Source organism: Agelaius phoeniceus, chromosome 11 (genome assembly GCF_051311805.1).
Source record: "Agelaius phoeniceus isolate bAgePho1 chromosome 11, bAgePho1.hap1, whole genome shotgun sequence".
Taxonomy (NCBI): Eukaryota; Metazoa; Chordata; class Aves; order Passeriformes; family Icteridae; genus Agelaius; species Agelaius phoeniceus.
The window spans coordinates 22,974,199-23,000,351 of NC_135275.1; the positions used below are offsets into that span (position 1 = coordinate 22,974,199).

At 52.8% G+C, this 26,153-nt stretch overlaps 2 protein-coding genes across 3 annotated transcripts in view; one reads left to right on the forward strand and one right to left on the reverse strand.

The window, feature by feature from the left end:
* Nucleotides 1–1,033: 1,033 nt before the first annotated feature.
* Nucleotides 1,034–2,118, forward strand: H1-8 (H1.8 linker histone). The gene is made up of 4 exons (XM_077184707.1): nucleotides 1,034–1,315; nucleotides 1,394–1,535; nucleotides 1,604–1,641; nucleotides 1,720–2,118. Exons 1-4 carry the CDS (start codon nucleotides 1,034–1,036, stop codon nucleotides 2,116–2,118), a joined length of 861 nt encoding a protein of 286 aa, XP_077040822.1.
* Nucleotides 2,119–3,855: 1,737 nt separating this feature from the next.
* The window catches only part of PLXND1 (plexin D1), a 67,721-nt gene continuing 45,423 nt past the window's right edge, over nucleotides 3,856–26,153 (reverse strand). For both annotated transcript variants that reach the window (XM_077184706.1, XM_054639952.2), the window contains exons 22-36: nucleotides 25,522–25,634; nucleotides 24,244–24,351; nucleotides 23,575–23,705; nucleotides 23,057–23,255; nucleotides 16,949–17,095; nucleotides 16,064–16,220; nucleotides 15,756–15,859; nucleotides 14,722–14,785; nucleotides 13,837–13,871; nucleotides 12,675–12,779; nucleotides 11,772–11,935; nucleotides 10,239–10,386; nucleotides 7,939–8,079; nucleotides 7,057–7,131; nucleotides 3,856–6,400 (exon numbers count right to left, since the gene is read on the reverse strand). In XM_077184706.1, the coding sequence (XP_077040821.1) occupies nucleotides 6,284–6,400; nucleotides 7,057–7,131; nucleotides 7,939–8,079; nucleotides 10,239–10,386; nucleotides 11,772–11,935; nucleotides 12,675–12,779; nucleotides 13,837–13,871; nucleotides 14,722–14,785; nucleotides 15,756–15,859; nucleotides 16,064–16,220; nucleotides 16,949–17,095; nucleotides 23,057–23,255; nucleotides 23,575–23,705; nucleotides 24,244–24,351; nucleotides 25,522–25,634 (1,808 nt within the window). In that variant the 3' untranslated portion in view covers nucleotides 3,856–6,283. The remainder of the gene's footprint in view (nucleotides 6,401–7,056; nucleotides 7,132–7,938; nucleotides 8,080–10,238; nucleotides 10,387–11,771; nucleotides 11,936–12,674; nucleotides 12,780–13,836; nucleotides 13,872–14,721; nucleotides 14,786–15,755; nucleotides 15,860–16,063; nucleotides 16,221–16,948; nucleotides 17,096–23,056; nucleotides 23,256–23,574; nucleotides 23,706–24,243; nucleotides 24,352–25,521; nucleotides 25,635–26,153) is intronic.

Genomic DNA, 26,153 nt, shown 5'->3' on the forward strand with positions numbered 1-26,153 from the left:
CTTCCTCACATTTCCAACAGACAATGCACACAAAACCCCTGTGACTCCTGCGTGAAGTGGGCAGTCCCTGCCGTGGGGACATTTGCAGTGGGGATTGTTCTACACCAGACTGGGTGGGGAAACAATGGGGACTGTTTCTACACCAAAGAGCCATTGGTGTTTTACTCAGGTTCTCCTCACTGCACGGAGGGGTCATGGAAGTGACGTGGCTGCCATGTCCAGGGCTGGGAGTGCTCTCCCCTGAACATGGGATTCAGAGGGTGGGTGCAAATTGTTGTCCTGCTTGTGACACCTGGGGATGCTGGGTGAGAGTTGCTCCTCCTGCCTCTGCTAGATAACCAAGCACCTCTTCATTTTCCTCCTCTCACTTGTGAAATATTCTTCCCCCACCATTTTCAGAGTCCCAGTTCCTAGTGAGGCCATACTTGGTAAAGGAGACAGCACATCCCACCTCCACACTGGCAACGGGTCTGTGTGGGCCCCATGCTCCGGGCTGGTTCCCTGTGCACCCCACAGCAAGTGTTGTCAACAAGCTGCAATCCCAGCACCCCAACACCCACCTTGCAGCAGGTAGACACCGTTTGTCTGCCCATTCAGGGCACTCACCCTGCAAAGCCCCATCTCTCATCCTTCTCCTTCCAGCCCCTCCAAAGTTTTGGCAAAGGCCCATCAGCTTCCAGACCCTGGCTTCCACCAGGGCTTCGACCACAGCAATTAGCAGCTGCCAACCAGCACCTGCAGCCAGGCTGTTCATCAGATAAATTGGATGGAGGTGAGCTGGGTATGGCAGTATGGTTTGTGCTGCTGTGGGTAGAGGTGCCTGTGACTGCCTGGGTTTGTGTATTGCCATGGAGCCTCAGCTGGGTAAGGGGTCGGCAAGTGCTGTGGGGTCCCTCAGAGCTGGGGCTTGGCTTATGCTCTGGGCTAGGGTGCTGTGCTCCTTAGGGGGCTGCAGGGATGAGCAGGGCTGTGGCACCTTGGCTTCTGGGGGCGTTGGGGCTGTGAATGTCTCAGGACCGGACTTCAGTCCCAAATGGTTCCCTTTCCAGCAGCCAAGACTGCTGGCATCTCCCTGCGCTGTCAGGCCTCGCACCCTCCAACCCTGCAGATGGTCAAGGAGGCACTGCGGGCCCACGATGAGAAGAAGGGTGCCTCTGTCGTCGCCATCAAGCGTTTTATCCTGGCCAAGTACCCCACTGTGGACCCCATCCGCCTCAAGTACCTGCTGAAGCAGGCGCTGAGCAAGGGGCTGAGCTGCGGGGACCTGGTGCGGCCCCACAACTCCTCTGCTGTGGGGGCCACTGGCACCTTCAAGGTGAGCAAGGGCTGCCGGAGCCACAGGGCTGGGGACAGGTGCTGGCTGGCCCTGTTGACACCCCTCTCTCACCTCCAGCTAGCACTCAAGAAACCAGGGCACAAGCAGCAGCTGGGCCAGGCAGATCCTGACAGAGGCCAGGCCCCAAAGCCAGGACAGAAAGGGAGCATCAAGGACCCCCAGGCCGCTGTGGCAGGAGCACAACCACGAGGTAAAGGCTGCGGGTGCTGTGAACGAGCTGGCACTGCCTGGCCTCACCTGGACTCATCTGCTGCCCTTCCTCCACAGGTGCCACCAAGCAACAGCCCAAGGTGAAGCCCGTGAAGGTGAGTCGGGGCCAGCAGCGGGGTTGGGTGGCTCGTGGCATAGCAGCACCCTGAGGTGGTCTCCTCTCTTCCCTCCAGGCCCAGCCACGAGGAGCAGAGAAGCCCAGGAGCAATAGAGCAAAGCATCTCCAAACTGCTGACCGGTCCCAGGCTCATGGCCCGGGGCCTTCAGGGCCCCCAAAGGCTGCTGGCCACCGCCAGGCCCCCCGAAAAGGACGCTCAGGACCCAGCACAGCTCGGGCTGCTGAGAACGCAGGAGAGAGCGATAGCGACAGCTCTTCTAGTGCTGGGGCGGAGGCAAAGGCCCCCAGGGGAAAGAGCAAGGGGAAGGTGCCCAGGAGGGCACAGCAGGAGGCCCCCAAGGCACAGGGAGGTCAAAATAAGGTGAAGAAACCCCGGGTGACTGCAGGAGCTGGGCAGGGGAAGGCCAGGATGAAGAAGGCAGCTCCCGTAGCAGCAGACAGAAAGGCTCCTTAGGGAGCTTAGCCCTGCTTCAGTGGGTCCCAGGCCCTTGCTGTCTGTGCTGGTTTCAGTCCCTAGGCCAGGTTTTAACTCTGTGTTCACCTCATCCTAATAAAGCTTCTTTACTTGCCTCATGGAATGGCACGACTGTTGTGAGTCCCTGTCCCTGCAGTTCCATCTCTCAGTGCCAAAATCCCTCGGCCCTGTCCTCAACCTGCACAGCATGGTGGTGAGCTGATGCTGCAGGCAGCTACCTTGCTGCCTGCCTTCACAGAGAGGTTCTCTCTCTGTCGCCATGTGTCCCCAGCTGTGGTGCCAAGGGCTGCTGGGCTTAGGGTCTGTGTGTGCAGGCTGGCAGTGTGCCAGGTGATGGGCAGGGACCTGAGAGCCATGGGACACAGCATGGTGACATCCCCGGGAGCAGAGACGCTCAGGCTTGGCCAGTGCTGTTGTGGAGCCATGGTGCCCACAGGCTGTGTGAGGTGTCCAGCCCTCTGTTGTCCTGGCTGTCCTTGTGCTAATGCCTGGCTGAGCTGGGATTACAGGAGCACCAGGGTGGCAGGTCTGGGTGCATGCCACAGGCAGGTGTCTCCCAGCAGAGGTGAAGCAGCCTGTGCTTTAACTACAGTAAGAGGAAAACAGAGGTGTCTTAGGGCTCAAAAATCAAGTTTGGGGTGTTACTGTCGCCACCAGTGCAAACTCATCCTCTTATTACAGTCCATGGCACAGTTTCCACCTACAAACTTGTCTTGTGAGCTCCTGTGGTCAGTGTGTCACACTTCATTTAATAGCTTCGATTGCCTGAATTTCTCTTGCTCTGCCCAGAGCGGGGCCCTTCTGAAGGTCATGCTGATCATGTAAAGGGTTACAGTCTTCCTGGGTGGGAGAAAATAAGTGGAAGTAAAACTCTTTCTAAAGAGGATTTTATTAATCTGCAACTGGCCTTGCCATTGCCCTCCAAGGCTCCTGGCCTTGCCTTGGGGCTTAAGCAAGAGCTGAGCAAACTAACTTCCCTTAAACTTCAGCCTTGGCTGCGTTGATCTATCTTTAATGGAACTGGAATTCGTGTCCCCCCAGGGACAGGGTGGGGAATGTGGCAGCAGTAACTGAGCAGAGTTCGCTGGATTCTCAGATGGGGGTGGCTCACAGAGCACCACTGACCCGTGTGGCAATGTCCCCAGCAGTGCCAGGCAGGGGCTGTGTCCTCCCTCTCACCAGCCACCAGGTGTGAAATGCAAAGCTCTCTTGCTTTGAGAGAGACCAAATAATTTAATGGCTGGATTTAGCTTTGCAAAGAATCAACTTCCTACTAGTGGAGGAAGAAAATCCCTCTGGTGTGTGGAAAGCACAGCTTTTACTAGGGCAGGGGGAAGATTTAGCAATGCCGTGGTTATTAAGGGCCCTGGGCCACAGCTGGTGCTGGGGTGCTGAAGCTGCAGGCTCAAGTCTGGTGCAGGGAGGCACCTGACAGAGGTGAGCAGCAGCTGCTTCTGTGGGGTTACTGATCTTCATGTGCCCAGCGCTGGGCAGTTCAGGGCCTGCTGTCCTCGTGCCGATTGTCCCCTCCCGTGCCTGGTCCAGGAAGGAGCTGGGGCAATGGCTGTGGGAGTGGTGTGTGTGAGGGGTGCAAACCTGTCCTCACTGGGCTGCTGACCCCACACATGGTGTGTCTTGCATGTGCAAAACTTGTCTGTGCAGGTGTCATCCACGTGTGTCCTCCCCGTGTGCTTGGCAGGAACTGCACTCCACGGGTTCAGCACCTTGTTTTATTACAAAGATAGGCTTTGCCAGGAGTCTGCCACTTCCACTACACAGCAGGTAAGGGCACTACACCCACAACACGTGCCAAAGTTTAAAAACATCTTACAAAGGGCTTGGAGATTCAAGGCAACACTACAAACCCTCTGCTAAAGTTGTTTCATTAAATGGTTGTAGCAACTACTTTTTATTTTTTCTTTTTTTTTTTCCTTTTTTTTTTTTGGCTTTGGAAAATAATTAAATAATAAGACAATAGCCCCAATACATGGCCCAGCCACAGCACCTGGAGGCAAACTCTACTTACTCTTGGCTTACCTGTATCCTTTCCCTGTAATAAACAACATGGGGCTATAGCTCCATGGCCCTTTCCCTGCCTCCAATCAAGCTCAACATTCTCTGCTACCTTGGTCCTTCTCACCTTGGCCTTTCTTGTGCTGGGCCTGCCTACATCTCTGGCAGCTATTCACAGTTTCTAAAAGACAAAAACATCAAGAAGTTTTTGTGAAATCACTTTCAAAATAAAATGTAGCCCAGCTACATTCTTAGAGTTTCTATTCTGAAGCCACATCCTCAGCAAAGACATTGAGACCTCCACAGTGTAAGTACTTTTTCTGTAGTTCTCTTTAAAAAAAACAAAACTCTGTTCTTCCCCTTTCCCTCCCCTCCCTCCCCATCTTTTAACATACTGGATAAAGTCTACTGTTTGTTTTAAAATAGATATCTATGTACACATACACAACTCTGATGTTCTGGTTTCTGACAATTGTGGCATTACTGGAAATGATGGAATGGAGACCACCTGTCCATGGCAGTGAATCACCCAGGAGTTTTGGTGGACAAAGTCATCCAATGCCAGAATGCATCCTAGCCAGCTGGATGACTGCCAGAGGCTCCCTTACACCCTCCTGCAGTGAGGTAGTAACTGTGTTTGTTTCCTGTGTGGCAGCTGGGGTGGTGGCTGCGGTGGCCAGCCTGCGGGCAGGAGCCTTTGCCTGTGCAGGAATGCTGGTTTGAACATGTCCAGCCTGCATGGGGCCTGTGTGGCACTGGACACCGGAGCGGTCACAGCTCCCCAGGCTGCGGGAGGGACAACAGGCCACCAAGCTGGGTTGGCAGGGTGGCACTGGGGTGTCTAGTCTCAGGCAAGCTCCGTTTATCTGCCCCTGGGACGTTTTCAGTGCCCCCAGCCTGAGCTGGGACACGCTCTACCTTGGTTTGCAGCTCTGGGTGCTGGAGATGCTCTGCTGGCCTGTGTCACTGCCAGGCTGGCAGCAGCTGGGCCCAGTCCCTCTGCCCTTAAGGGCTGAAAGCAGGCTGGCCATGCAGCCAAGCCCCACTCTGCTGGCTGCTCTCAGGTACCAGCCACAGGGCTGGCCCAAAGCAAGCAGAATACGCCGCTTCAGGAGACACCTCTGCAGGACTGGCCTCGTGTTTGGTGATGGTCCCAGGGAGAGGCAGAGACAATGCTCTCTGGTGTTTGCCCTGCATGTGGCCTGAGGCTGCTGTCAGAGGGTTGTCAGCAGGCCCCTGGCACGGGCACACACAAGTGTTACTGGGGCTGCAGTGCCATGGACACGTGTGGGGCCAGCGTGGTGGGCAGCAGTGAGGGCCAGCTCCTTCCCCAGCCACTGCTCCCCGGCTGGTGGGCTGTGCAGTATTCACCTCCCTGCTGTGCTCCAGCCCCGCATGAGCCAGGAAAGGGGACAGCCCTTCCTGTGCTAGCACACACTGGGCTCCCTGCAGCTCCCAAACAGCTGTCTCCATTAGGGATAAAGTGCTTTCACCTTGCCTTAGCTGCTTGGGAAGCAACTGCTTTGTCTCAGCCCCGAGTTCCCTGTGTTGCCCGAGTCTCAGATGGAGGAGTGGTTATGTTTACACATACAGTACAAAAATTAAAAGGCACAAATATACACAGAATGCAGCAGATAGTGAACAGCTGATAAGAGTCCCTGATGCTGGAAAAACAAGGATGTTGGAGGGATGGAGTGGGAGCTCAGGCTATGATGGTCTTTGCTGTCTGTGGTCATTACTCCCTGAGGTGACCCTTCTGCTTTGTGTCTGTTGTTCCAGGCTCTGCAGCCCTGTCCCGAGGAACCACGCACAGGGATGCACGGAGTGCTGACGGCTTGGCTGCTGACCAAGGGGAAAGTGGTGAACTGAGCTTGCCACAAGCGTCATGACTCCATTTCTGGCTGGCAAGAGCAAATAAATTATGGGTGCCACAGTGCAGACCAGAAGAGTTTTAGCTGCTCGGAAGGGTGTCTTGTGGTTTCTTGTGAAGTGAGGCAAACTTGTAGCCGTGGCCAGGCCCACCCCCTCCACAAGGCTGGTTTGAGTATGACCAAGGTGTGTCTGCGGCTGAAGGCAGGGTCCCTTGCGGCACTGTGCTGCAAGAAAGGTCACTTCTAGGGCTGCAGCCAGCCTAGGCTTCACTGCAGGACTCATAGATGTTGTCCTCCATGAGAGCAATCACTTGCTCAAATTTGTGCTGGAGCTGGGTGCGCTTTGTCGTGGGGTTGGCGTCCAGGGCGGCCACGATCTGTGGGAGACACAGGCAGGCAGGGTGCTGAGGCAGTGTGGGGTGCTCACCTGCCAGCCCAGCTCACCCCACCAGACCTATGGAGCCCAAATTCCAGCCAGAGCTCCAAAGGCGAGAGCCCACCCAGCGCCACAGCCCCTGTGCTCACACCCCTGGCACCCCTGCTCTCCCAGGGTCCCTGGTCAGGGCTAGGAGTGCAGTGATACATGGCAAAAATGCACTGCTGTACTAGAGCTGAGGGCACAGCACCAGCCCAAGGTTGCAGGGGGGCAGGAGCCAGCCAGGGTCACTGCCTCAATGGAGTGGGGACAGCAGGTGCAAGTTAATTTGGGGGTGGACCGTATCCGTGTGTTTTGCTCTCCTGAAAGGATCTATACATCTGGCACCCCTTCTTCAGCCCAGCCAAATGCCATTAAGATCAGCTGGGAATAGCCAGCCTCCTCTTCCAAGAAGTTGCCAGCCAAGGGACAGAGAGTAGGTGCATATGCATCTATTACATATGTACTGCAATTACAGCAGTACATATGTAATTGCTGTATGTACCAGCAATCCTGCTCTGTGGGACTGGATGCAGGTGTCTGCCTGCAGGGTTGCTGCAGTGATGGCTCCTCCCTTCCCAGGCAGGCCAGAGCCCATGTGCTGTAATCCCCACTCACCTGGGGGCGGTATCTCTTGGCGTATTTGTAGATCTCAGCCATGGCAACGTTGGTGTTGAACTCATTTCGGTATTTCTTTATAAAGACAGAAAAGAGAGGGGAGAATATTAGCAGGATGGAGCTCATGAGTTCCAGCCTAGCCAGCAGTCACTGACTATGGTAAAAGCAGCTTGTGCCTGACTTTATGGTCACATTGCTACAGCTGGATTTTTAAGGAAGGTGCATTTGCTTGCATCAGGATGGGTCTTGGTCTTTTCAAAGCCAGTTGTAAATGCCCACACTGGGCAGCAGACTGCGTATCCCTCTGTGCCCAAAGCTATTTCACAGGAGGGGACAGTGCACCAGCTGTGCTGTGGAATATCAACAGAAAAATCCTGCTTGGTGCCCAAAGCTAAAATGCCCTGGAGAGAAGGTTTGATTTTGAGGAACCTGTGGTGCATTGCTGGCAGGACTCAGATCAGGAATGTGGTTGCCAGCTCTTGAGGCTGGTACCAGGCTGGCTGCCTGGGACTCAGGGCTGTCCCTGGCAGTTGTGCCTGTGAGCCAGCTGGCTGGGTGGCTGTGGGACTGCAAAAATCCTTGTCCAAACTTCCTGGCTTTTTTGGCACTGAATTTTGCTCTCAATTCCCAGTGGTGCCAGAGCTAGTTAGGCTCAAGCAAACTCATGGGTGTTTACTGCAGTTCTGGCAGTAATTGAAGATGCTTGGAATTAGGTCAGATGAAGTTCGTGTGTGGAAGTTTCAGGCACAATATCCTTTCTTGTGTGCTCCTTCCAGCATCTAAGCAGTAGCTGACTGCAGCCTATGTGCATTCCCTGCTGTTGCCAAGCTCCAGCAGGACACTGAGCCTGCAAACTCAACCCCATCCTCTCCACCCACATACCCGTGACTCCTCGGCGAGGTGGGCATTCATCTCCTGCTCACTCAGAGGGGGCATGTCGTGGATTTGCTTGTAGTATCTCTGCACTATCTTCCGGTACTCAGGGATCTCCTTGGCATACAGCAATTTGTTGGTCGGGGAGTCCTAGAGTGAGAGCGAGACACAGAACTCAGGCACTGGGTTGCTCCCAGCTGAAAACCTTACCCTGTTTTCAGACCAAAGCACAGACACCAGATAGGGACCTACAGCTGGCTGCAGGGAACAGTTCTGCCTTTGGTCGCAGCTGTCACCGGAGAGGACTGCGGTGCTGGACAGCACAGAGGCACGGAACAGCTCATGGCAGAACAGCTCAGACACATCAAGGATCAGTGGATGGGCACCATGTGCCTGTGGAGACACAGCCCCATCCTGCTGCCCTTGCATGAGCTGAACATCCTTCAGCTCAATGCCAGAGAAGGGGGTGATGGGTGTGTGTTTTAATCTGCAGCAAGCGCAGGCCAAAAGCACGCCCAGGGTCAGGCGGGGTGGCTTACTGCCAGGGGATGCTCTGCAGGTGAGGTAGCACACCTGTGCCAGATCAAACACTTGGGCTCTCTGCTGCTGTGTGTGGAAATTGGCAACAAGGGAAGGGCTTCTGCACGTAGTTGCTGGGGTTTCTTGAGCAGCCACATCGATTTAAGCTAAAGAACAAAGCTATCTTACAAGTTGAACTTCGTTAGCTGAAATGTTGCTTTTGGATTTTTCATGTAGCTTTGATTTATTTTGCATTGGCTAATCCAGCCTGCCTGGCCTAAATTGAGTGCACGTAAAGTAATTAACAGAGAATACTGAATTCTCTTGATTAATGTCAGCTTGGAGACAGCAGCCTTAACCTCCCAGCCATACAACTGGGTTGTACCAGTGGAGGCACAACCCTGCTGCCCTCCTTGCAAACACAGCATGAATAATTTTAACCTCAAGGCAATCCTGCCCTCCTGATTTCATTACCCCAGGAATGAACTTGGCTGACTAGCCTGTGTTGCATCCCCATGGGGAATGCCCCAGGCTTGGGGACACCAAAGGGAGTGAGATCACCATGTCCTGTCCTCCTGACACCGGTGTGCGGGACTGCTCCCCAGTGCTCTGACAGGTGGAGAGGGGAGAGGACCTGCTGATGGCAGGGAGTGGTGGGCTCTGCCACAGGCAGCATACTTGGCTCTGCCAGGCAGGAATAGGGGAGCCTGGGGTGACTCCAATCTGCTGCTGCAATCTGTAGCTTGGCTAATACTGCAGGGGAAACAGGAAACGGGCACCAGATCCCACAGCAGTTTATTTTCAAACCCAGTGACAAGGCATTGTGAGACTATGGCCAACTTACAGAGAGCCTGCTTTTAGCATTATTTTTTTTCCTTGCAAACATGAAGGAAAACCATGCTGCCTCTTTTCTAAGTTATTTTTTAATTTGTGTCTGATTTGCCTCTATGATGAAGAGATGGGCACTGATTTCTTAACTGCTTGTGCAGTGTGGATGTATGGACTGAGTTTGCTCTCACATTTGCAGTATCAAGAGCAACGTGCTGAAACCAAGGGAAGAATCCAGTCTGGAAAATGCTCAGTTATACACTGCATGTACATGCAAGCTGATTTTTATGCTGAGGATTTATTCTTCCCACATTACTCAACAATTCATTCACTTATACTATTGTATTCCAGAGAAGTGTTTCCATCTGTTGTCTGACTCCAGCTGACCCCTCTTCCCCTCATCTGCCACTTGACAAGGACAAATTGTAGGTGTTTCGTAACACATGCAAAAAAAAAGACCAAAACCCAAACAAACAAAAAATCAAGCACTCATTAGATCTTCCCCCAGCATTAACCTCTCCCAGCAAAGGCTTCCTGCAGCTCTGGGGCTGGGGGTGTAGCACCCACCTCCTCACCGCAGGGTGTCCCCCAAGTCACACACTGTCACCACCAGCCTCTGGGTGGGGGGGCAGTGGGGTGATTTACAGCATTTCTTAATAAAACTTTTTTATGTCAGGAAGTTTCAAATGTCAGCACTGTGCTCAGCCAAGGCAGTGGGAGAAAAGAGAATATGCACATGGGATGTCTTCCAGCCAGCCAGCCCTGCGGGACTGTGCGTGGGGCCCGAGGGTGGGAGATGGCCCTGGCTCCTGCAGCCTTGTGCTTGCTTGGAGCAGGCTCAGCTCCCCCTCCGGGGTGCTGAGCCCACCGCAGCCCCGCGCTGGACATGGCCACTGTGGGCTGGTGCCCTGTGCCAGGCCCTGCCTCCCAGCCCGGCCCGTGGCTGCCCTGGCTGCAGGTACCTTGCCCAGCTGCAGGTCGGAGAGCGAGCAGGCATCGATGAAGGCCTGGGCGATCACAGACAGACAGGCGTCGATGTGGTCTGTCTTGTCAATGTCGAACACAAACTGGGGGTTTTTCAGGATGTTGACCCAAAACCTCAGTGGTAGGCTGCAAAGGGAAGGATCCAGGGACAAACACGGGATGAATTTTTGTGTACCAGAGGAAGAGGGGTGGAAATGCAGAAAAGAGGGTGATAGAAAGGGATTAGTAGAGAGGAAAGCTGAGGAGATGGGTTCTGCTATTTAATCACCTCCGGTACAGATCCCTGCCTTGATAGAGGGGCAGGCACCTTCACCCTCCAGATATTTTTTCAGGCTGGAGGATGTGGCACACACACGCCCCTGCTCCTTCAGCAGCTCCCAGCAGCTGCAGGCCCAGAGGGGCACCAGCAGCTTTGCCTGTGTGGGTCTGTTGAGTCACGCTTCCCCACTTGCTGCTCTTTGGAGCAATGGTGGCACCTCCTTTTCCCTCTTTCCTGACACTAACCCATCATCTGGTTCTGATAGCGAGCCCCACAAAACACATTTCGTCTGTCTTTTTTTCTGTTCTCTCATCATTTTCTCCAGTAATTTCACTGCTGATTTGGCCACAACACAGCTTCAGTCTATTGCTCACCCTTCCTACCCTCCACAGCAGCTGAGAGGTGAAAACCACTCTAAGTCTTGGGTCTACGGGCCAGTGAAGGTAGTAAAGGGTAGGCAAATCTGTTGCCCAATGGTTGCATCTGTATGCCTGCTTTCCCTGTAAAATTTGGTTTTAGTTTTCACACATTGGGCTGGAAACAGTTCCTGCCTCCACTGTCTCCAAACTGCTGAGCCTCTTCTTGACACTCTCTCCAAGCTCCCTGCTCTCTCCATTTAAATCCTCTGGTTTCTTTGCTGCACTATTTCCCCTTCACTTTGGCTCCTCCACCCCATTCCTGCTGCTCATGTCCCTCAGCACCGCTCCATCCAGTGCCACTGCTGTGGTGCTCACCAGCAGGCCACTGTCCCAGCACCTGCTCCTGGGGTCCCCTGAACACCCTGGAGACAGCCTGGTTACAGACCTAAGCAGGAAAAGTGCCACTAAAGGGCTGAAAAGGCAGAAAAGTAAATTAAAAGGATCCAAATATGTGGGGTTTAAAATTTCCATGACATTTTTAAGACCCGACATGGTCTTGGACTCTGTCTCAGATCTCCAGTGCTTGCAGCTGACACCATTGCTGTCTGCCATCATCCTATTTCTCCCTTCATTATTTGTGTGCCAGTTCTTTCGGCCCTTTGTCTGCCCATGCCTCCTCTTTCAGCTCACTGTTTCTCTGGGCTTCATATTTGTTCAAAGCTCTCCAATCCTATGTTTGGCTTCATCTTTCACAGCCCTCTCTGCCAACCCCCCTGTTTTCCAAGTCCCTCTTCTACTTTTAGCAATCTAATGATTAGTGCAGGACACAAGGGTTTTGTAGCTGCTGCTCCCAAGAGATGGAAGGAAGAAAAGAAGGATTTCCTTTTCCAAACCTGTTGGTCTTCCAGATGTGCAGAGTGTCAGGGTCGGTGATGCCTCTCTTCTCTGCCTGTTCCTCTAGGAAGTCAAAGAAATACTTCACAGCCACGGGTGGTTTATCGTCTCGGATACTGAGAATGGCTTTGAACAAGTCATCCAGGAACTTCTGGAGTGTCCCCTGCAGGACAAGGACACAGTGGACCCTGGGGAGAGCAGCAGCACCCAAGCCCAGGAGAACAGCAGAGGGGCTGGGACTGCTGCACACCAGGGGAAACCCTTTGCTGCCAGCTGGATAAATCAGAAGAGAGAGGGGATGCCAAAGCAGGGAGGGAACAGTTTGTTTGTGGACAGCGATATAATAAATTTGCATTTGGGGTTAATTTCTTTTGGCATCGAGATTTTCTTTCTTACTGCTGGGATCTCACATCTGTGCTTGGTGTGTACACCACAGGCAGAGAAGACTAGAGAGTGCTGGCCATCCCTGTGATCTTTGCTTCAGTGAGGCACCATGCTGGGATTAAAGATGGGCCAGATCTGACCTCAGATCACACAGACATTTCTCCTGCTCCCACAGCTGAGCCTCTCCATCTCCTGTCCCAGCAGCATCTCTTTCTGGGGAGAGAGTCTCAGGTCTCAGCTATGCATCTCAAGCCCTGAGGCAGCCAGAATCCCTTTTGTCTGCACAGACCCCAGTCCATTGCAGGGAGATCACACACAGCAGCAAGGATGCACTGGGAAGCTGGAGGGACCCCGAGGAGCCTGACAGCCTCACTAAATATGCTCCAGCCATCCAGCAGAGCAGTCCCACTGCCTTTGGGGAGCAAGCAGCCCAGCAGTGCTCCTTCCCTGGAGCAGGCTTCTCCCTACAGACCACAGACAATCCCACCTGCCAAGATTGGGGGCCGCCCAGCTCCTACCTTGGTGGAGAGCAGCCGTGTCAGGTAGATCTCTGGAAGAACCTTCTTCCTATGGCTCTGTCTGTGGGACTTCTTATGTTCCACTGACTCGTCAGTTGGGAGAACCTGGAGACAAAGCACATGGTCAGAGCCCTCTTCCCTGAAAGCATCCCACTAAATTTTCCTTTCAGCATTGAATTTTAACCGCATGTAAAATTCAATTAAAAAGCAGTTACTGCTTTATAAACACACCCTTATATGACTTTAAAAAAGTGATCTATTATACTAATTTTTATGACATTTGTTTCTCCTGTGCTCTTTATTGCCTTTCTTGCCCTAGATGAAGTAAATGAACCCATCCATCTTCCTCTGCATGCTGGCCTGCTTGACCCCCAGGCTGGGCTGCACCTTGGGCTCCTAGCAGCAGTGCACATGGCTTCTGCAGAAACCAGCTTTGCTTGGATTTGGAAACAGCACAGTATGTAGGAATGCTGGCTTTTTCAAAACAAAAATGAATATTCCACTGGTTAGGTCAGTGAATTATTCTCTATAATGACAAAGCAAGAAACTGACATCCATCTTGGCATTGTTTCACATGTGAACAGTTGGCTTCCCATCCCTTCTCCCTCCTTGCTCTGCATGTGTGCATGTGTGCTTCTACTTGAGCATGGAAATGCTTGCAGGGAAAAAAAAAGCCTCAAACCAGGCTATAAAATATTGTTGTTGTCCATGACACCTTTTTTCATAACAGCTTTTAGCAGCATTTAGCACTTGGCACTTCCAGCACGGTGCAGCAGCAGGAGCCCACGGACCTGCTGAGCCCGGGAAGCAGGCGGGATGCCAGGAGCTCCCAGCAGGTGACAGCCGAGGTGTCGGGACGCCACCACTGACACTGTGCCACGCTCTGACCTCGCCCCTGAGCTCTCTGCGGCTGCCAGCAGCTCGATCGGACACAGCAACTTCTCTGCCATCCCGGTAATTCTTTATCATGTCCCTCCGTTTATCTACAGATAAAGCTTACCAACAGATCACCTTTCTGTGCCTCTGAACCCTGCTGAAGAGAACTAATGAGCCCTGATGCAGCTTGTTCATCACATCTGGCACTACAGCCCACAGACATAAGTTAATATCAGCAGCCCCCACACGCAGCCATCATCCCTGCAGCCAGGAGAGGGATACTTACCAAGTGGAAGTACTTTTCAGTGTCCAAATCCTTCACTGTGAAAAAGAAGAGAGACACAGTGGCTCAGTCAGCGGGGCCCAAACTGAAATCCACCTCCACTGGTGACCTCCATGTCAAGAGGCATCTGAACACCAAGATCCCAACATCAAGCTGGTGTTATCAACCACAAGTGATCTCAGCATTTCTCCTTGTTTTGGGGTTGCTTATGGCATTATCAGGCTCATGACAAAGTACTCCAGGAGGTACTTTAAGGGGGACCTGAGGTGCCCCAAGGGATATTTTAAGAGACACTCAAGAGGGCACGAGAGCAGGGTGAGCACAGGGGCACTCCTGCACTGTGATGCCCTGCTGTGCCCTGCTGTGCCCCACACTCCCAGGATTATTCTGAGCCTCAGCATCAGGGCAGCTCCTTGCCACAGCAGGCAAAGGATTCCTGGAGAGCCAGGCTCTCTGGAGGCAGCCTGGAAACAGGGCTTGAAATTCCTTGTTTAATGTGGATTTTTGTCTCACTTGGTCTGTTTTCATTCTGCACAGCCTGAAACCTAGAAATGCACTGGCAAAGGACTGAATATATGTAACTGGGAGGGAGAGGACTTTTTCAACCAAGCGATTTCAGATTCTTCCTTTTTCTCACTCTGTCAGCACAGATTGGATGCCAGCTCCTAGTGAGGGTGTGAGATGGAAGGTGCAAACACCTTGAGGGCTGGGAGAGCACCATGAGGCAGAGGGAGGAGATTGAAGAGCACATGTTTACAGCCACTGCATCCACGGCGCCCAGGAAAGGGGGCTGGCAGCGTCTTCCAGCATCCCCAGCCAGAGACAACCCTGACAATGCAAGCATTCCTGCCCAGTCATCAGCAGCAGGGAAGAGGAGTGACACGTTACCTCTGCTCAGCGTGGTGTCCTTCTTGTCTGTCAAACTCATGGCCAGGGATGCCCCTTCAGGGATCTGTGCAGGAAGGGAAGAGCACGCATTGATGATAGGGGCCTTATCAGTGCCTCCCTGGTCCTGTGGACATCCCAGGAGCTGGGGGATGCTGGTGCAATCATAGTTCTGCCACAAACATCCCCTGAACCTGCCCTGCTCTGCCCCCATCCCCCATTATGTGGAAAGGGAATTTTCAGTACAATTACGAGACAGTGAGGTTCTCAAACCCAATGGGAATTGGGCAAATACACGCATCTAAGGTACATTTTTGGATGTCGACACCAGGTAATTTGGAAAGGAAGGAGAGTTTGGCTGTGCAGGGGCTGGTTTGCCATTCCCCAAAGGGGAGAAGGGGTGGTGGCACGGCGGGGCTGGCGCAGCCGCTGTGCTGGGGGCAGCGTGCCAGCGGCACGGCTGCTGCCCCGATAACCACGCCATGAGCACTCGGCTCCACTTCTGTTTTCCAGGCACGGCTACACACCAGGGAGGATTACGCTTCCAGGCATACCAGGGAATATGAAAATCGTTAAGTATTTCTGGTTCCATTTAATTTTAAACAGAAAAACAGTCAAGAAAACAATCTGATTCACCATGTTTCCTCATATTTTTGGCCTCACTTCCTCAATGGTATCCCCAGCCCCTGCTCTCAGGCACTGACAGTTGTAGCTGCAATTTCAGCAGGAGTGTGGATCAAGAGCACAGTGATACTAATCAGCCAGGCTGGTGGCCCTTGGGAATAAAAGCTTTTCCCCCCCTCTTTCTGTTGTCAGTAATAACTTGTTTTGCATGAAGAGTGTTAATTAGTTTCTGTGTGTTGCAATATTAACGAGATTCTCGCCAGGGCAGATGTCTATTCCCTGGAAGCTCTCACGGAGCTATGGCAACCTCTCTGCTTGTTCCTGATGATCCCGTTTTGGAGGGGAACCGCAGCTCGCCCTGGAGGCCAGGCAGGCTCGGGGAGGCAGGGCTCCCCTGAGGGGTCTAGCTTTACCTTGTAATGTGCTAACGTGTTGAGTTTCTTCCTGCCGTCCTCCACCACCGAGGTGTCATCGAGGTCCCGCAGGATGTAGCTGTCAGTGCTGGTGGCGAACCACTCTGAACACAGAGAGGGGAGAAGTGAGACCCCAGCCCGAAGGAGGCAGGGGCCAGGGGGTCTGGGACTGCATGGCTGCCCTGGTGTCTGTCCTCCTGTCCGTGCTGCTTCACCCACTGCTCTGACAGGCACCAACAGCTGCTGCACAACCTCAGGTGCTTCACCTGTTTTTACAGAGTGGCTGGTCCCCTGCACCTGGTCCTTACCGAGGTCAACGTCTTCCACCCTTGGCCACTGGGAGTAGGGGACGTTCTTGCAGAAGGCCTCCAGAATTTTCTCTTTCACTTGACTCAGTGTGTCCGTGTCCATGGCTCTGACACTCAGGGAGTCCATCCCACAGCCTTGGAAGGAGACGTTGAGGTTCTGCAGGGAGAGGCTGTGTTAGGAACAATCTGCCTGGTTCTGCTGGCTCCCAAGAATGCTTGGAACCTGTGGTGTCTGCACAGCTCTGGTTGGTGCGCCCTGGGCCCCATGCTGATGGAAATCAGGCTGAACTAATGTGGCCATCGATGCTTTACAGCATGAGAAGCACTGATTTACAGCCTCAGGGACTGAGGGCTCTGTTGACCAAGGTGGGAGAACACAGGGAGCAACAGAGCAGCCCCATCTCATGTTGTCTTGGTAATGGGGTTTGACCACCACAGGCAGGAGGAAGGGTCAGCCCCCATTACCAGCCGTGTCCTCAGCTGCTTGGCTCCAACTGGCGATTAACAGGACCACCAAAGCTCATTGCTCAGCCTCTGCTTGATGCAACGGGACATGCTCCACTGCTTAACCAGCGCTGAGCCTGCTGTAGGATGGGTCTGCTGCAGTGTATGGAGCCCTTGAGAGCTCCTGGACAGCAAGACAGGCAGCTGTGAGGGGCTACAGGCTGCCACAGACACCCGCTCGGAGACCAGGGAGGCACAGCTATTGCCTCAGTTGCAGCCCAAAGCTGCAGGGCAAGGAGAGCAACTCTTTCTATAAGAAATCCTCTCCTCTTTCTGTCTGGGTGCGTCCTCCTCTCACCAGCGGTGCAGACCTAAACGCTGTGAGCATGGCAGCTCCCTCTCAGCCCAGCTCTGGGGAAGCCCCAGCACATGGCTACTCACCCTCGGCTTTGCCTCTATGTTCTCCCTCAGCAGCCACTCCTCGTTGAGGGTGTACCTGGCCTTCCCTGTAATGGCATCGATGGAACCCTTGTTAATCTGCTGTTTGATGGCACAGATCAGCAGGAAGAAGGGCTCTCCAACTGTCTCCTGGGGAAAGGAAAGAAGACCAAGTCAGCACACTGGACCTGGTTGTGACAGGTCCATCAGCAACACAGCAGGGACAGGCTTTGTGTGGACAGTGAAGGTGCCTCTGCACACCGGGGAGCAGGACTGGTCCACCCCTGGTGCTGCAAACACCTGGTGGGGGCCACTGCCTCCCAACTCCCACTTGCCTCTCTCTGAGGCTGCTCAGAAGTTTTCAGACTTGTGGCAACATGACAGCGCAGATGGGGAAGAGGACACAACAGCCAACAACAGCCGCAGGCCATTTTTGGGGATGCTGTAGCTGTCAGCATCAACATACCCCATCCAAGTTCTGCAGCAAGCACCAGAGCTGTGGAGTGCCACCACGGGCTGTGCCAGCCTGTGCTATCTCAGGGGCAGAGCTGGGGTGCTGCTCAGAAGGCAGGGGCATATGCACGGCTGTGCTGAGCAGGGACGTGCACACATGATACTCAGCAAAATGCAAATGTGCATTAATTTACATGTGAATTACACAGGAACAGGGAGAATCTAGCATACTGTGCTACAGAGATGCTTCCTGCAATCTGACAGGGTGCAGACTGTACAACATGCTGCACTCAGCAGGACAAGACAGGGCTGGTGTGCACAAAAATCCAAGAACAGAGATATTTGGGCATCCAGCTTTCTAATGAACATGTCAGGCAAACCCCTCATTGCACAGCCTGACTTGAACTGAACTCCATGGGAGTGAGCCCACAGTCTGGGCCTGTGGCTCTGGGAACCAGTGTTCATACTTCTCATACCACAGCAGAGCCCTCATCACAGCAAAACAGAGGATCAAGGTCAACAAGCTGTTCCCATGTGACAGCAGGCAAACACACCATTTAACTCCTTACATTCATCAAACCTAAGTTCATGGGAGAGAGGTGAACTGTGGCACTCCTGCAGCAAGAACAAAAAATATAACAGGGAGCAGCTATTTCTGATGTGATTCAGCTACGCAGTTTAATGCCAAATTTCTGAGCCACTTCTGCCTGCTGCACTGATGTGCAAGGGAAACACAAGCTATTTTCTTAAGGAACTCTTCAGTGTTAGAGTACATCCCATTCTCCCTAATGCTCACGTTCAATTTCCTTCCAAAGAGGCAAGTGCAAATTCTGCACATTTATGTATTCTGAGCCTCCCCCCTGCACACACACAGGCCTGCCATCTGAGAGCCTGCTCAAGACAACAGATACCCCACGGTTCTGATATTTCTCAGCTAGGAACTGCTAAATCCTGTTCAATCTGCTTCTTAATTAAAACTTGGTGATTCTTTTATTCTAATTGCCCTATAAAATTGCTAATTGCTAAAGCAATTAGTTCGATGTCAATTTGGATGCGCTGCATTTGGTGCGGTTGATGATAGGGTGATAGAGCAGGGCTGTCAGTGGGCACACGCCGTCTGTGCCAGCAGGGCACTCACAATTCACTTCCTTGTCAAGGGTAACTTCATGAATACTGGGAAGCTCCCTGGGTCTACTGCAGGGGTTTAATGATTCCTGCAATGCTCCTGTGAGCAAGCAACACAAAATGGGCTCAGAGCAGGGCTGTGGGTGCTGGAATGCAGGAAGGCATGGCTTTCAGAATGTAGAGGAAGGTGTGGACTCAGGAAGTGGAGAAGCTGAGCATTGCAAGGAGTGAAGAATGTGCAGAAGACACAAAGAGTTCATTTTGGAGAGAAAGGCAGAAGCAAGATGTAACAAGGGGACAACACTGACATGGAGACCTCCTCGGGCTGCAGTACCACTGCCCTCATACTGCAAATTGCAGGACACCACTGGCTGGCCCCGCACACAGAGTCATCAGTCTCTGACACTGGCCATGCCACCAACAGGAACCCTCTTTGTGTCACATGTGAACGGCGACAAACCTGAGGCTAAACTCAGGGCTGGGCTCTGGAGCCTTCCCATCCCCGCCATGGGCAGCTCCAGCCACAGGGAGACTGCAGTGTCTCCAAAAACCTTAAAAAAGGGCGAGTCCTACTGATATGGGAGCTGTTATGGGTGGAAATGAGCATGGGCTGAGCGGGTCAGGGCTGGCCCTGGGGCACCCTCCTGTCACACGAGGCTGCCCTGGAAGCCGGGGAGCTGGGGGTCCCTGCAGACCCTGCAGGGTGCACGGGCAGCCCAGGCCAAACGTCCCCACAGGGGACACAGCTCCACTGCACACAGCGCTCCACCGCCGAGATGCTATTTCTGTTTGGCTTTTTGGCTTTCAGGCTCAGGAACTGTGGGATTTCATGGAAATCTGCAAAAGTGCTAATCAGACAGCGAATTTCAAAGCGGGGAAAGAAGGGCTGGCAGGCAGGGACTAGAGATAAAATGGCAAACTTGTGAAACCTCCAGCATCGTTCGGAAAACTCATCTGGAAAGGAATCAAAACTGTCTTTGGACTTGGCTAGTTAGGAGAAAGGAAGTTTAACCAGAAGAGATCAGTGCTGATTCAGGACAAAAAAATACTTGAAAAAACACAGTCTGGGGCCTTTTTTTCCTCCTATTGTGAATGTATTTTAATGAGACTTCATTTTCATTTTTGACTGAACTGTTATGGGCCTTTAAAGCCACCCAGGGCACTGAAATAACTGCAGTAATGGAAAGCACAGTTCAGGCTGGCAGGACTTGAACTGTTCCACGCACACGGAGCGTGGGAGGGCTTCATTTTTATGTGCTTGGGAAAACAAAAAGGTTTAGAGCACAGACTGGATTCACATGCTGCTGCCCTATTAACACAATTCTGACAAGTTATTATAGATGTCCTCCCAGGAACACACTACAGCCATTTCCAAAATGTTTTGGTGAGCCTAGGGTAGGAACAGCACAGAAAACAGCTGCTTATCCCAAGCGTCTGCTAATTTTGGGACAATTATCTGTTTGTATTCTGTGAAGAACCAAACCTCCATCCCACATGCAAAACTTGGGTAAGCTTGGACCCAGACATAAAAGCCAAATTCCAGAACCCTACTTTTCCTTTAACCCCTGTTAGGAGCCAGGCACAATGGTACCATGGTAGCTCATGGAGAAGGCTTTCTTTTAAAGCTTTTTCCACCAAAACTGTAGCACAAAGTAGAGACGTGGACCATTTCATCTACGATTCTCACTCAGTTCTGCAGCCATAGAGTTCTGCTTTGATTGTGCAAATGCTGCAAGTTTCCTCTGAGCCCCCGTGCCTCGCAGCAAGCCCCTGCCAGCTCATCCCAACCCCTCCCACACTGAGCCAGCCCCTGCCAGTGGACTCCATCGCCTTCAGGTGCCCTCCACATGTGCAGGCCATGAATGCCTGTGGCCAGCAGCTCCTTCCCAGCTGAAGACAGCTCCTTCAAATCATTTTCCCCCAAAACACAAATGGACGGGCTGTTAGGCAGAGCATTAATGTGAAACAAATGTTTTGAGCATGTAGCGTTGACTTACAAGGGAAAATACAAGCACTTGGAATTTTTCCACTGCACAACGGCGGGGACTTTCACAGCAGCTGTTTCAAATAGACATTGTGATTAATGGGGATAATTCAGGAATGAAAACCAGGCCCATCATCACATGTCTGACAGAGCAGAGCTACAGGCAGGCAAGCCTTCTTTTTAACCAAGAAATGCCTCTCTGAAGGCAGCAGAGTTTGATCCTTAGGAACACAAGGCACATGGGAGGCCTTTGGCTATCGCTGCCATTTACATCACAGCCCTGAGCTGACACCAGCCGTGTGGAAGGAGGTGCTGTCTGTTCCACCACAGCAGCTCCATCCTCTTTTGTGTGGTGGGGAAGATGCCAGCTCTGCTGATCTGCATCAAGCTCCTGTCCCTTTGCACAGCTGGGCTTGTGTCACCTGGGATAAATTTTCTCTCCAGACACTCCTGTCTGATCAATTATTTTCCCTTTTCGCATTTCAGGAGCAGCTCAGTGTCGCCTCTGATCCCTCTCTCACTGTGGAGCATGTGAGATATCAGAGTCTCCTGGAAATCAACTTCATTGTGCATTTGCTTTCAGAGATGGGAAAGAGGCTGCAGCAGTGCTCTGCAATGCCATAGCTCCAGGCTGGGCATGGGAGCCTGCAGGGGACTGCAAACAGTGTGTAGCCTTAGCCCCTGCCAAGAACCTGCTGCAGGTGGATGAAAATGCACATTCAGCCAGCAGCCCAGCAGCTCTGCAAAGGACCCAGTCACCTCACAGGACCTCACAGCCCTGCTCCCACCATACCCTGTTCTCGTCCTTCCTCTGCGGGCTGGGGGAAGGCAGCTCACAGCTCACAGCTCACAGCCCATGGCTCACAGCTCACAGCCCACAGGTCACGGCCCACGGCTCACAGCCCACAGCTCACAGCCCACAGGTCACAGCCCATGGCTCACAGCTCACAGCCCACAGCTCACAGCCCACAGGTCACAGCCCATGGCTCACGGCCCACGGCTCACAGCCCACGGCTCACAGCCCACAGGTCACAGCCCACGGCTCACAGGTCACAGCCCACAGCTCACAGGTCACAGCTCACAGCCCATGGCTCACAGCTCACAGCCCACAGGTCACGGCCCATGGCTCACAGCTCACAGCCCATGGCTCACAGCTCACAGCCCACAGATCACGGCCCACGGCTCACAGCCCACAGGTCACAGCTCACAGCCCACAGCTCACAGCCCACAGCCCACAGCCCACAGCAGCACTGCCCAGCTCTGGGGATGGCCACAGCCCCCCGGGCATGGCCACAGCCCCCGGCCCCAGACCAGCCTGCAGGAATGGGCAGCTCCCACCCGGTGCTGAGTGCGGAGCTCCTCTCCATTAGTGAGCCGTGTAATGTGCTCAAGCCTTCAGGCCCACGTGATAAGGCTCCACTTTCCTCTTTTTCTTTTTTCCCTGGGAAAGCCTTCTTGCACAATGTCCATTTTTAGCACAAGCTGGAGCTGGATCAGATGCCTCACATGTGGTCTCCCTCCCCAAAAGGGAAAATCAGCACTTTTTTTTCTCCAGTGGTTAACTACAGGCACAAAATCTGAAGATTAAAAAAAATTTACTAATTTCCTCTTTTCTATCCTTACAGGCTGGATAGCTGGGCTACACTGGCACAGTCATCCTCATCCACTCATGTAACTCTTCTTTTATTAGACTGGCTAACTGTGTCGGCTAGAATGAAAGATTATGAACTACAAAACCACTGGCTTTAGGAAAAAAAGTGATCATCTGGGATCAGAAGACATCACAATATGTAAGAAGACAATATAGAACCACTTCTGTGGATGTAGACAACACTTTGGGAAAAGAGATTTTTTCAAAGGCTTTTTCAAGGCTCTTCCCGTGGGCATAATGGGGTATCCTCCAATTAACTGCTGTGGAATCAATTAAGTTATTGCTCAATTCTTCTGGGGAATTCCAAACAGAACTGGCAAATGTTGGAGATAAAGCACTGAGCAGATGGACTGCTGATGGCTCTGAGATGCCAAACATTTTCCTGCTCATTACCGAGAGAAGACCTCAGCCTTCTGGGACAGACACCCCACCTCTCCTGCTCAGATTTGTGCAGAACCACGAGGATGCCTCTGCATAAGAGGCCCCACACACCAGTGGGCACTGATACAGAGCAGCCCCTGAGCCATTCTGAGCCTCCCGGGGCAGACACAATGACTGGCCAGCATGGCTGTGCCAGCTGGTCACAGAAACAGCACAAAACCACGTGGGCCCCAAAACCTCCAGCCACTCTGCTTATTTTTCAGTCCCCTATGGCTCTTCTCAAGCACAGTGAAAATATTGATCCGTGCTCTGGCCTACCATGAAGACTGAGCTCACCAAAATCCTGGGCAGAACTGGAGAAGCAACTGAACTTCAGGTTGCTTTCCTACACCTGAATCATTCAGTTTGCCAAGTGTTAGTGACCATGTGAGTGGCACTGCTAGCAAGTGTCAGGTCCTAGGCTACCCCCTGCATCCCTCATCCCTGCTCCCACCACAGCAGGGACTGGTTCTCTTACTCTGAGATAGCTGTACATGCAGATGCTCATCCAGTTGGTGAGCATCTTCTCCACCACAGATTCTGTCCTCCTCAGCATAAGCTTGGGGTTTTTGGAAGCTGAAGCATCTATTAGATCCACCAAGAGGTCCTTCATGATGCTGGTGTAATACTCCAGTTTCCCATGCAGTGCAATAGTAAGCAGGGAGGCCAGGTTACACCTGAAACAGAGAATGATACAGGACTCAAGCCCCAATCCAACGAGACTGAAGTGCTGACTGGCACTAAAATACCCAACACACAAAGGCAGTCTTTCAGACAATCTTCATGAGCCTTCTTAATGGTGTTAGAAGTTCTAACCTTCATTCAATGCTGCAGGACCTCAGGTCAGCTTGCACACTCTTACTGGTAAGCCAAATCAGTGAGTGCTCTACAGGGTTTATGGCCACCCATCTCTAGCAGAAATGTGTAGGCTAGTGTGACTCAAGCATCCACTGAAACACACAGTCCCAGACAAGTCTTTGGTTCTGAAGCTTGTACCTGTCTCTGACAGCAAAGTCCTTCTGTTGCTCGAGAGCATGGACAAATACGATGAGAAAGTGCTTGTTGTTGAGTAAGGTGGAGAACAGAGAAATTCCTTCTTCCATGTTGGGTCTGCAGTTCTCAGGGATCTGAACAAAAATTTAGAAGGCAGATTAAGAAAACCCTGCTCGTTGTTTTCCTCCACATTTTATCCCTCCTGATGGCAGGGACACCCCTACTGAGCACAGAGATACTACATAGAAGAGCCCTTCTTCCCTCTACCTGACACAGCCAGCAGCTTTGCTGGCAAGGAACACCAGCTGGGCCAGTGGCAGTGGCCATTCCTTTCTGTTCAGCACTCCTGAGGATACCTGGAGCACTGTGGCCAGTTTGGGCCTCCCCACTACGAGACAGATGGAGCAAGTGCGGCTGAGGGCTAACAAAACCATTAGTGGCTGTACAAGGAGAGGTGAAGAGGGCTGGGTTTGGTCAGCTTTCAGAAGTTCTAGGGAGACCTTACTGCAGCCTCGGGGTTACAGAGCCAGGAAGGATCCCAGGCCAACGCTTCTCCACACAAGAGCAGATTCACAGATCTGCCTTCTGCAGCCAGCCAAAGCTGATCCATGCTGGTCTGTGTTAATGGTTAGCCACACCCAAAAGTGTTGGTTCTGCTAGTGGGTTACTCACCTTCCACTCCCCCACCAGGAGAGGATGTGTTTCCTGGACCTGGGAGCCCACCTGCGAGCTGAGCTGCTGGGATGGCAGGATGTAGCACTCCTCGTAGAGAGAGGAACACTGCAACCAAGCACAGCGTTAGGGGAGGGCACTGTGGGCTGTGCACCTCAGGGGAATAAGATGGGGAGACATGCCACTGGGACTAAAGCCACCCATTCCAAAGACATGCACGGGGCTGGCTTATGGAGCCTTGAAACGCTTTGCAAGAGCCTCCTGAATGAGCAAACACCACAAGGATGGGGGGAGGCAGACGTCTGCTCAGATGCAAGGCTGTGAGGGCAAGGAGACTGCAAATAGAGTAATGTGACAGCTAGAAAACTCCCAGAAGAGAAAGCTTTACAGAAGACTATATCAAAATAGAGGAGTTCTGGGTGTTTCAACATATGTAACTTTTAAAACAGATGGGATAAATGTTTAAATATCTAGCATTCATATACCAGCCTGAATCTTAAAGCCTCTAGTGTGCAGAGATATGGAGACTGGGTAACTGAAAAACCTGAGTAATAGCTACTAATGAAACACTCTGCAGTCATAAATCATCATCTCAGTCCTCAGCACTGACACACAACTGCCTCGGGGGTGAAATACAGCCGCAGTGAAGGGCACACAGCCACAGGCGGAGCAGCCGGGGACGGGAACGGCGGCACCAGCACGTCTGCTGCAGGACCCCGGGCAGACAGACTGGGACTGGGTGCCCAAGGGACCTCTCACTGGGAGCACCACGCACACAACCCTGGACAGGGAGGAAGGGAGAGACAGAGACATCCAAAGAACTCCTGAGGACTGGCCGAGCTGCTGGGAATGCTTGGGGACACCCTGCATGGGACGAAAAGCCTCTCTCCTGATTGCCAATTCACCCTTCAGCCACCCTTCAGCCTCTGCTGAATGGAGTGGGGTGACACTGGAGCCCTTGAGGAGGAGACCCCAGCACTGTGCTTGTGTGAGAGCTCTTTCACAGGAGGTGTGCAATGGCCCCAGACAGGCAAGCCAGAGCAACTCCTGGGACAGTTGCCGCCAGCTTCTGTCATGTGCAAGCAAGCCCGATCTCGTATGACACCCCAGGAGGTGCGGCTCCACTTTTGATGATAATTAAGGTTGAAATATGTGACAAGTAAATACATAACAGTGGAATGATTTTGTGACACTGTAAAAGCCCTGTAGCAGAGCCCTAAACTGGGTGGGACATATCTGGGAGCAATGAGGTGCCCGTGACACGCGCTGTCTCCTTACTTTGGGGAAGAATGTCCTGGTGACAAAGTGCTTGTACTCCAGGAAGGGGATCCCCTGGCTGCGGTTTAGCTCCTTGGTCAGGTCTGTCATGTCTGTCTGCAGCTCTGCAAAACCTTATACAAAGAGACCCACAGATGGTGAGAGCCCAGTCCTCCACCAGCCGAGAGAGGCTGGCACTGGAAAGCAGGGCACATCCCATCGCTGCCCCCTCACGCCCCGTCCTTGCGGGGGCTGAAGCTGTTTGCTCTGAGCCCATCGGGGTTTAACCACCACACTGTACACCTTGCCCCAGCTTGACAGAACATCCTCTGCCCCAGGAGCCCCAGTGCCCTCAGCACAGGATGTCAGCCGATGTGGCAGGATCATGGACCGTGGGGTGGGGGGTGCCAACACCTGGAACATTTCTGCCATTGCTCTACCAGGAGCATGCTGCAGTTTCTGTTGCGCCCAGGAGGAAAGCACACGGAAGGTTAGCGTGACCTTCAAGTAACCCTCTGACACAGCCAAGGGCCATTAGTCCCAGGGCAGAGAAGCTGGTGGCACTGGAGATCAGTGGTTTGTCCAAGCCAGGCAGCAGGACAGTGGCAGGGCCACACTTCCAGCCACTGAGCCTCATTCCCAAACCCTGTAAA